This window comes from Mus musculus, chromosome 9 (assembly GCF_000001635.26).
Source record: "Mus musculus strain C57BL/6J chromosome 9, GRCm38.p6 C57BL/6J".
In the NCBI taxonomy this organism is placed as follows: domain Eukaryota; kingdom Metazoa; phylum Chordata; class Mammalia; order Rodentia; family Muridae; genus Mus; species Mus musculus.
This window is the reverse complement of record NC_000075.6, coordinates 98,855,279-98,864,766: the sequence shown is the minus strand read 5'-3', so window position 1 is coordinate 98,864,766 and position 9,488 is coordinate 98,855,279. Positions and strand designations below refer to the sequence as shown.

At 43.4% G+C, this 9,488-nt stretch overlaps 1 protein-coding gene across 1 annotated transcript; it reads right to left on the bottom strand.

Moving 5' to 3' along the window:
• Positions 1–7,414: 7,414 nt before the first annotated feature.
• Prr23a2 (proline rich 23A, member 2) lies at positions 7,415–8,176 on the bottom strand. The gene has a single exon (NM_001134661.1). The coding sequence runs from the start codon at positions 8,174–8,176 to the stop codon at positions 7,415–7,417; it is 762 nt and encodes a 253-aa protein (NP_001128133.1).
• Between the last annotated feature and the right edge of the window lie 1,312 nt (positions 8,177–9,488).

The window sequence follows — 9,488 nt, the reverse complement described above, 5'->3', positions numbered from 1 at the left end:
GCGGGAGTCCTGGAGGCTCCGCCCCAGGAGTGTCAGGCTGGCCAATAGACTTGGCTGTAGTTGGGAAATACATTTTTTGACCTATAGGAGGCAGAACTGGTTGCGCAGTTTGTCTCACCCGGAATAGAATTTCAAGATGGCTCAAGATTAGAACTTCTACGGTTTCGGGCATTCTAAAAATCACTGAGAAACTTGCACCATCCCACCAAACCACACTCCGTTAAATGCCACGGGAAATTGCTTTAGCGCGGTTTAGAGAATGGGTTACTAGGTAGTCCGGGCGGATGTGAGTAGTCACACCTGAAATCGTCTTTGTCCCACTCATAAATCCCGGGTTCTAGGGCCTAGGTAAAGGAACTCTGAGGCAAAGACGAGCTGCTGAGTGGCATATGGGCTCAAAACCAAACCAAACTACACCAAAACAAGTCTGGTCCAGAGAGGGTTCAACAGAACTCTCTCTCGTTGCCTAGCCTGATTGATGAACTGAATTTGATCTCAGTCTTACATGGTGACACTGTGGCACACACATTCACATAAATAAACGTAATAAAAAATATTAAAAAGAAAAATCAAAAGTAAAAATGCGCGGGGGGGGGGGTGCGTAGAAAAAAGGGTCTTTTGTATGCTATGCATCCCGGACTTCTTATCTAGAAGACTGACTTTGAACTTTTTGTTTGTTTGTTTGTTTTTGTTGTTGTTGTTGTTTTCGAGACAGGGAGTTTTTAAAAAAAAGATTTACTGTAGCTGTCTTCAGACACTTTTTCTTCTCTCTCAGTCCAAAGATTTGTTTATTTATTATCTCTAAGTACACTGTAGCTGTCTTCAAACACCCCAGAAGAGGGCATCAGATCTCATTACAGATGATTGTGAGCCACCATGGGATTTGAACTCAGGACCTCTGGAAGAGTAGTCAGTGCTCTTAACCGCTGAGCCATCTCTCCAGCCTGACTTTGAACTTTTAACCTTCTGCCTTGGACTCCCAAGTACTGAGATCATAGCCGTGTACCACAAGTGGATTTATGCCATGCCTGGAGTTAAATACAGCCAGGGCTTTCTTATATCACTTGCATGCTCTGCTCATGGAGGCCAGAAGAGGGCACTAGATCCCCCTGCAACTGGAGCTACATATAGTTGTGAGCCTAGGTCAGGGTGTTGGAAATCAAACCTGAGACTGCTGGAATATCAACAAGCACTCTTCATGGCTGAGGCGTCTCTCCAGCTCCCTTCCTCCCCCTTTAAAAAACTGTATTATTATTTGTGTGTGTATGAATTCATGTAAATGCTTTTTTGCATCATTTCTACCCCCTTTTCTCCCTTGTGTTTTTCTCAAATTTATGACCTCTTCTTTAATTGTTACATATGTTTCTTTATATGTATATATAAATGCAGTCTGCTGATTCTCTTTAGTGTTGATTCTATGCTTGTTTGTTGAGGGCTGATCCTATGGGCCTCATACCTGAAGACTGATTCTCTCTCAGCAGCTAGTTTCTGCCTACAGTTCTTCATCCCTGTCATCCCTCATCCACATTGGCATGGCAACTGGTGTTTTCACTGTGCAGGCTTTCTTTAGGTGACCGTATTTTTTGAGATTTCATGGGTGTAGCATTCTTGTCATATATAGAAGACACTATCTCATAGCAGGTGACCTGGTTGCTTTATTTATTTACTTACTTATTTAAGGCTAGGCAGTGTTTCACCATGTATTACTCAGTGTATAGATCATTCTGGCTGCTCAGCATACACAGAGCCACAGCAGCCAATGAGATCCATTTACCTCTGAATCCCAAGTGCTGGGATTAAAGGTATGCAGCACCGAACCCACCTGGCTCTTAGAATCTTTCTGTACCCTCTTTCACGGTGTGTCCTGAGCTTTCATTGTTGGAGTTGTACTGTGTATCTCTGCTGCAAGATGCTTCTTTGATAAGGGGTGAGAGTGACATTCATCTGTGGATAAAGGTTCATATGTGGAGTGCAACCAGAAGTTGTACTCCTAGAGGAAAGTGGCTGTCCACTAGGTTGTCTTCTTGGGTCCATTAGCCATGGTCAGTTGTCAAGGTTCACAGTATTGGGTATGAAGTTCCTCACATCCAGCAGGTTTGAAGTGCAATTAGACAGCTGTTGATTGCTCCCAAGATACAAATGTCATTATTATACCCACTGGGGCCACCTTGCCATGTTGGTCTTTGTTATGGCTCATAGACTCTACAGCTGCTTAGAACTACTGATTGCTTTTCTCCGTTGCAAGCTTGCACAGCAATTTTGGATGCCTTGAAAGCCAGCTCTTAAGGAGGAGGCTTCCAGGTTAGCTGCAGCTCGACTCCTGTGTCCAAAATGTGTGGACATTTTTTAGCAATCACGTCTCACCTTCAGGTTCTGGAAGGTAACCCAGGGCAGTAGCAATAGCCTATGCTATTTTGAGAGTTTCCTCCATTCCCCTCACCAACAATGTGAAGGGAGGTTTCCTATGCTTGGTGCTGGGTTTGGTCTATGGCTATCTGTAGTTATTCTTCTGAGCTAATTCAATTAACTTCTGCTCTTCGGGATTTAGCATATTCTGACCAATATGTGCAATTCGTACCCAAAGAACTGTACATTCTTAGCCAACTATAGTATCTCACACCTATAATCCCAACAGGTGGAAGGAAGGCTGTTGGCAGAAAATTTATTAGACCCTTATTAGGCTGTCAACTCTAAGGCCAGTGTAAGCTAAGAAAAGTCTCTAAATATTGATTACAGGAAATTTAGTTTTTAATGTAGTTTAGGCCATAAGTTTAAATTCCACAGTTTCCTGAATGCCTGGACCCTATGGGGTCTAGTCATCTTTAGAGGCAGTTGACATGGTGGTAGTTAGATCCCTGGAAGAACTGTTGGGGAAAGGCAGGACAAAGAGAACTGAACAGAGGAGTGATGGAGGGCGGGTAGTGAGGTCATGACTCTAAGAGAACTGACTGCCTCTAAACCAGTGCAATTCCTAACTGCATTCTAAATATTTACCCTATACTCACAGATAGAAACGCAGACACTCATCAAAGAAACATCTCTTGGCAACAGATGGAGATTGTTAAAGAAAAACAACACCACACAAAAAGCAAAGAAGGAGTGATCCTGATGTGCCCACACAACTGATACATCTACAACCCACCCAGCTCCTGCGCCTACAGCCTGGGGAACCCAGCAGGAGGTGGAAAGATTGTAACAGTCAGAGGACCAGGAAAGCAGCTGTGAGAACCAGTCTCCTAGCAATCACCCACAAGCCGCAGCTGTGAGAACTCCGCAACTTGGCTGCCTAAACAAGACCTGATGAAGCATGCTGCCAATGGGGTATGCTAACATGGAATGGGGGAATATCCTGAGGTCTTCCATCCTTAGGCAAAAGTTAAAGCAACTAAGGAATGCTGGGAGTGGGAGAAAGTCTTCTCTGTGAATGAGCCCCTAACTAGTTACCCAATACCAAGTGAAGTCATTCGCATACAAGTAACACTAAAGAGACTGAGCACATTGTGTTTATATATTTAGTTGCATAAATATGGAGCTTGTGGAGGGGAAATGATATGATCAAAATGTATTGTATGAAAAAAGTATAAAAAATAAATTGACATATACTTTACTTGAATAATAATTGGAACAGAGTAACCATCGAGCCCTGAGAACAATTCCTGGAGAGCAGCTAAGATGGTTTAGTTGTTAATTCTCCCATCCATCAAAGAGGACAAGGATACGGACATTGCATCCCAGCATCCCTGTTGTATCAGTCCTGGAATTGGACCAGTTGTGAAGTTTGAATACTAGAAGCATGTCCTGAGTATCAGACAGCATGCATTCTCTACAGCTTGGCTCTGACTTGTGTTTAGATCTTTGGAAACCAGGAAGGGGTAAACGTAAAATTCATATACGGAGGGAGCAGAAAGCTAATCTCCCTTTAAGCCCTTTTTTTGTTGTTGTTGTTGTTCAGAAAGAAACCTGTAGATAAAGCACTGATGACGTAGGCTCATCTTTTCCTGTCAGGTGTTACAGAGACTGAGGAGGAATTCAAAGATTCAAGAGAAAATGACTCTTTTTTAAAAATGATATTTTCTGTGGATTGAGTCAACCTCATAGGTGCTAGGGGAACACGTTTTACTACTGAGCCATATACCAAGCCCAATGACTCATTTTTAAAACTGAAACTTTGAGAAAATATTACATTAATTTAATTAATTATGCCTTAATTCAACGGGCTGTAACAGATACATTTCCTATGATTAAACATTGTCAAAGGCAATAAAAATACCCAAATGAGCAACCTCATTCACTACCAATAAACAGCCGTGCATCTTGGGAGCAGGCGCCTCACCTGCAGCAATGAACAGTATGGAAAATAACACTTGGACTGAAGTGATAATGATATCACAATGATAATCCCAGCTAAAGCCGCACACAGGTGTAGATGTAACTGAGACATTTCCAGACATAAACTTAAGACTGACAGTACCACAGAGGTCACGGAAGAAAGAATCCTTAAAAAGTACCGTGGGCTCCAGGTGATAGGTAATGTCTGGTGATAATAGAAATACTCGTGAAACTAATGCAGGAGGATTGTAAGTTTAAAGCAAGCCTAGGATAGGGAAACCCTGCATCCCCCCCCCAAAAAAAAAACAGAAAAGAAAAAGAAAATTGTACTACAGCAAGAAGCCACCAAGGACGGGCAGGATGGCGGAATGGGGAGCAAGGATAGAGAAAAGGAGAACAACTGGTAACGCGTGTCCAGATTTAAGTAATAAATATTAATGATCAACAGGGGGGAAAAAGACTAGAGTCTTGTTGATTTTTAGCTTTAGCAGTAACGATTTATTTCATTATAAAAACATAGCAAACTTGTGGAAAATACATTTAGACAGTAGGGGTGCTGTGCTTAAAGTCCAGACAGCAAACAAATAAAGAAAAAAAGCCAACCCCAAACAATACATGGCCCCTCCCTACAAAACCCCTACAGGATGGAAAAGCCTTGCATGGAATTACAAACCATTCCTTTGGTATAGCAGGAATGTAAAGAACCTGAGTCCTGCCACTGAAAGTCACTACAGGAAAAAAAAGACAACACAGGTTCAGGAGAGATGGCTCAACAGTTAAGAGCACTGGTTGTTTTTCCACAGGACCTCTGTTCAATTTCCACCACATACATGGTAGCTTACAACCATCTGTAGTTTTTAGGGGATCCCATACCTTCTTCTGGCCTCCACAGACACTGTACACATGTGATGTATAAACATACTTCAGGCAAACACTCACACATATAAAAATAAAACCTAGGGCTGGAGAGATGGCTCAGAGGTTAAGAGCACTGGCTGCTTTTCCAGAGGACCTGGGTTCAATTCCCAGCACCCATATGGTGGCTTACAACCATCTGTAATGGGATCCGATGTCCTCTTTTGGTGTGTCTGAAGACAGCAATGGTGTATTCATAGACATCAAATAAGTAAATAAATCTTAAAAAACAAAAACAAAGCAAAAAAAAAAAAAACAACCCAGAAAAAAGGACATCACAGAAAGCCATGCGCATAGAAAATGCTTGTAAAGTTAACATTTAAAGCTTCAAGCTTCTTCTTCATTCATTTTCTCCTCTCAGCCATCTGCTTCCTACTGTCCAAAAGACCATGTAAAAGTTACAAAAGCCTGAAGCCCCAACCCTGCTCTCATTCATTACATCTTCCCAGTTTTGTACTAACCTCAATGGCTCAAGGTTCCACATAGCTCTCAAGTGAAGCCATCTAAATAAATAAGCTTAAAATGTTAGTTCATGTATTAAGTCAAACTTAGACAAAAAGATTTGTTTATTTATTTTATGTATGAGTGCTCTATCTACATGTACACCTTCCTGCCAGAAGAGGGCATCAAATCCCATTTTTAGATGGTTGTGAGCTACCACGTGGTTGCTGGTAACTTAACTCTGGACCTCTGGAAGGGCAGCCAGTGCTCTAAATCACTGAGCCATCTCTGCAGCCCAAGTCAAATATTTTAATTAGTTTGGTGAAGTCTTTTTAGTTATGCAACCAAACCAACACAGAACCCCCTTTTATGATAAGAAACATAAAGAAGTAACATCTTAAATAGGAAAAGGACTACTGGCCAGCCATGGATAAACAGATCTCTTAAAACAGGCCTGCCCTTCCCAAGCTTGCTGTTCTGCCCGGACGTATTTAATGCCGATCATTAAGGAAATATTGAGCTTCTCAGAATTGGCCTGTGCCAATTTCCTCATTAGAAGTACCATTGATTTTGGAAGAAACCAGGCAGAGGTTATTAAAGAAATTAATATTTTGTTGGATGTCAGATAAAATATTACCTATTTTATACATTAGTAGCAATAAACAAAATAAATTCAAGATCTTGTAATTATTCCTATACAAATATAATCTTATAGTTACCATAGTCCGAGGAGTATAAAATTCTTCAGAATATTATAAATTAAAAATATGCAAGAAGGCTAGAGAGATGGCTCAGAAGTGAGAAGCACTTAGTGTATCCCCTGAAGTTTGGTTCCCAGCACCAACACAGAGGAAAACAGATTTCTAAGTCTACGCAGAATCTGACATTCTTTTGCTTCCTCTGTGATGCACCCAACACAGATGGGAGCAACGTAAGATACACACATGCAGGCAAAAACTCCCACACACGAAATAAAAATAAACAGAACATTAAAAATATACTAAAAGAAATGAAATACTTCGACCAAGAAAATACTTGGATCTTCTGGAACACCCATACCCCCAACAAAACAAAACAAAAACCAAAACAAACAAAACCAGCTAACCAACTACAAACACCACCATCCAAATCCAAAACAAAAACAAGTTCCCAAACCATACAATGTTGAGAATATAAGTTATTTCCCCACTTAACAGTTAATAGGGAAAAAAGAGACAGCACTTGATAAAAACAAGCAAACAAAAAACTCAAACCCAAACCAAACCCAAAATTCGTGTAGTAAGTCTAAGTGAGTGAGAACCTTGATAAGGCAAAGGCCCATAGGAAAAGGGCAGACACAAAGTAGGAGTGATTAGGGCCAAACCCTGCAAGTTAATATAGCTAATTAATCTGAGAGGGCTGCATGGTAGGGTGGAGTTTTAAGGAACTTGTTGGAGCTTAAATTTGAGGCCCCATTTGGGATGTGCAATTACTTGAGAGTGACTTCTGTAAAGAAAAGGCCATATGTAGCCAATTCAAAGACCAAAAGTAGGTGATTTTCAAACAGCATGTTTAGGTGGCTATTTCTCATTCAGACTTTCTTCTAGCCAACCACAGATCCAATATTCTGTATTCTGCCCACTTCAAAACCAAGAATGTTATCTTAACCTTGTAGGCTCTGTAAAGGCACACAATGGCATTGGGAAGAGGTTCTCTTGCAGAGAGAAATCGAGGATTTGTGCAGGGCAGTTCAGTCATAGACCAGTCGCTTCCGGGCCTTGCAAGGAGCCCGGGGAGAGCATGGAGGGCATGGCGGAAGCTGCTCTTGGGGACTCTGGGAAGGAGATGGAGGCAGAGGCTGCAGTGGTGAGCCAGGGAGGGGTCCCAGCAGGTAGCTGTCCAGTTCCCAGATGGACCTAGGAGAATATCGCTCTGCTCCAGTGGAAGGCCCTGGGACTTGTTCCTGCAACAAAGGACTGGGCACCCCTGGGATGGAGAAAAAGCTCCCATTGGCCTGATCATCTGGAGGCCTAGCCCAGGGTTCCAGGAATTCCAAGTCTGCATCCTCATTACAGACATCCTCTTGGTAGAAGTACTCACAGGTTTCCTCCTGGAGACCGACTAGATGATCCTGGGGCCCGTCCTGGGCAGCGGCTCCCTGTGGGCTGATGGCCACGAATCCAGGCTGTCCTGGCTGGGGTTGTGTCATGAGTCCCTCGGGGACCAGGAGGATGGTGTGTCCTTGGAGCGACACTTGCAGGACCGAGGTGGGCTCAGGCTCCAACAGCAGGTCGATGCCATCCAGGGGCAACTGCAGGGCAGAGCCGGCGGCCAGGAACACCACGGAGGTGGTGGGCTCTGCGGGCGCTTCCAACTCGGGCTGAGCCAGGGGTTCTGGGCACGCGGGCTCCTGGTGGAGGCGGCGGCGCTTGGCAGGGCTGGGTGCTGATGTCTGAGGTGACCAGCAGGGCGCGGGGTCGACGCAGGGGCTGCGGGGCCTGGTGCGCAGCATGATGGACGGCTCTGCGGGATGAAGAAGCGCGGGTGCCGGGCAGGTGCGATGGCGGGGGCGGAGCTGCTGCTGTCTCATGCTCTGCAGTCCTGCGCTTTCCTCACGCCGGATACACCCTGACGTCAATCACACCTCAAGAGATGCACCGGAAAGTGAAGTCGTGAAATGTCACACTAGGCTCCGCCCCTCTTGCCTCCATTTCGGAGGCTCCACCCAGGAGTGGCATACTAGGCTTCCCAATAGCCTAGCCTATGCTTAAGAAACACTTCTGTGGCCTGTAGGGGGCAGAATAACTTTCATGTTTTGTTTTGTTTTGTTTTGTTTTGTTTTGTTTTGTTTTGTTTTGTTTTTAGTGACAGACCAGGAATAGAATTCGAAGATGGCGGATCTTTAGATGTTAGAATTTCTGTTTTCGAGTGGTTTTAGGGATTCGAAAGATTACCAAAGCAAGGAGACAGTGTACATGTATTCTTTTGCCGACAGGACAACCATGCGATCCCAGCATTGTTAGAGGTAAGGGAGGTGAATCTCAAGTTTCAGTCTAGCTTGGGTTTGAGTGGGACGCCATTTTATTTTATTTTATTTATTATTATTATTATTAATTTTTTGGGTTTTTGAGACAGGGGACGCCATTTTAAATAACAAACAAGCATGGGTTGGCTAGATTCCTCTTCTGACAACAGGCAAGTACATGGCATAGAGATATGCATGCAGGTAAAAAATTCCATACACAAAAATAAAAATAAACAAACCCCTTAAAAAAAAAAAACAACCAAAATGAACACATGATGAAGAAGTAATTTTCTGAGCACTCGAATTCATGAGTATAACCCTAGACTCGACTTACAGCTTGCTGTGGATGGAACCCAGTACTTCCTGCATAGGTTCTGAGCATCACCTCGAACACATCTCCTGCCCAAGGATAGTGAAATGTACAGGTCTTTCTCCAGTTCTAGGAATCCTGCATTTAAGATGCCAGAGGGAAGCCTTCAGGTAGACATTTTCTGAAGATTTAGGGCTGTATTAAAACTTAGGCCCAGTGGGGGGATGATCACCTATGAGCCCTGGGGAGGTACAGGCAGGGGTCTCATCCTGTCTCGTCTCCACACAGAGCTAGCTAGAGGTCAGTCTGAGTTGGATGAGGTCCTGTTTAAAAAAAAAAGAAAGAAAGAAAGAAAAAGGAAAAGAAAAGAAAAGAAAAAGAGAGCTAGAGAGATGGCTTAGCGTATTAAGAGCCCTGGCTACTCTTCCAGAGGACCTGAGTTCACTTTCCAGTGCCCACACAGCGGTTCACAACTGTCTGAAACTCCAG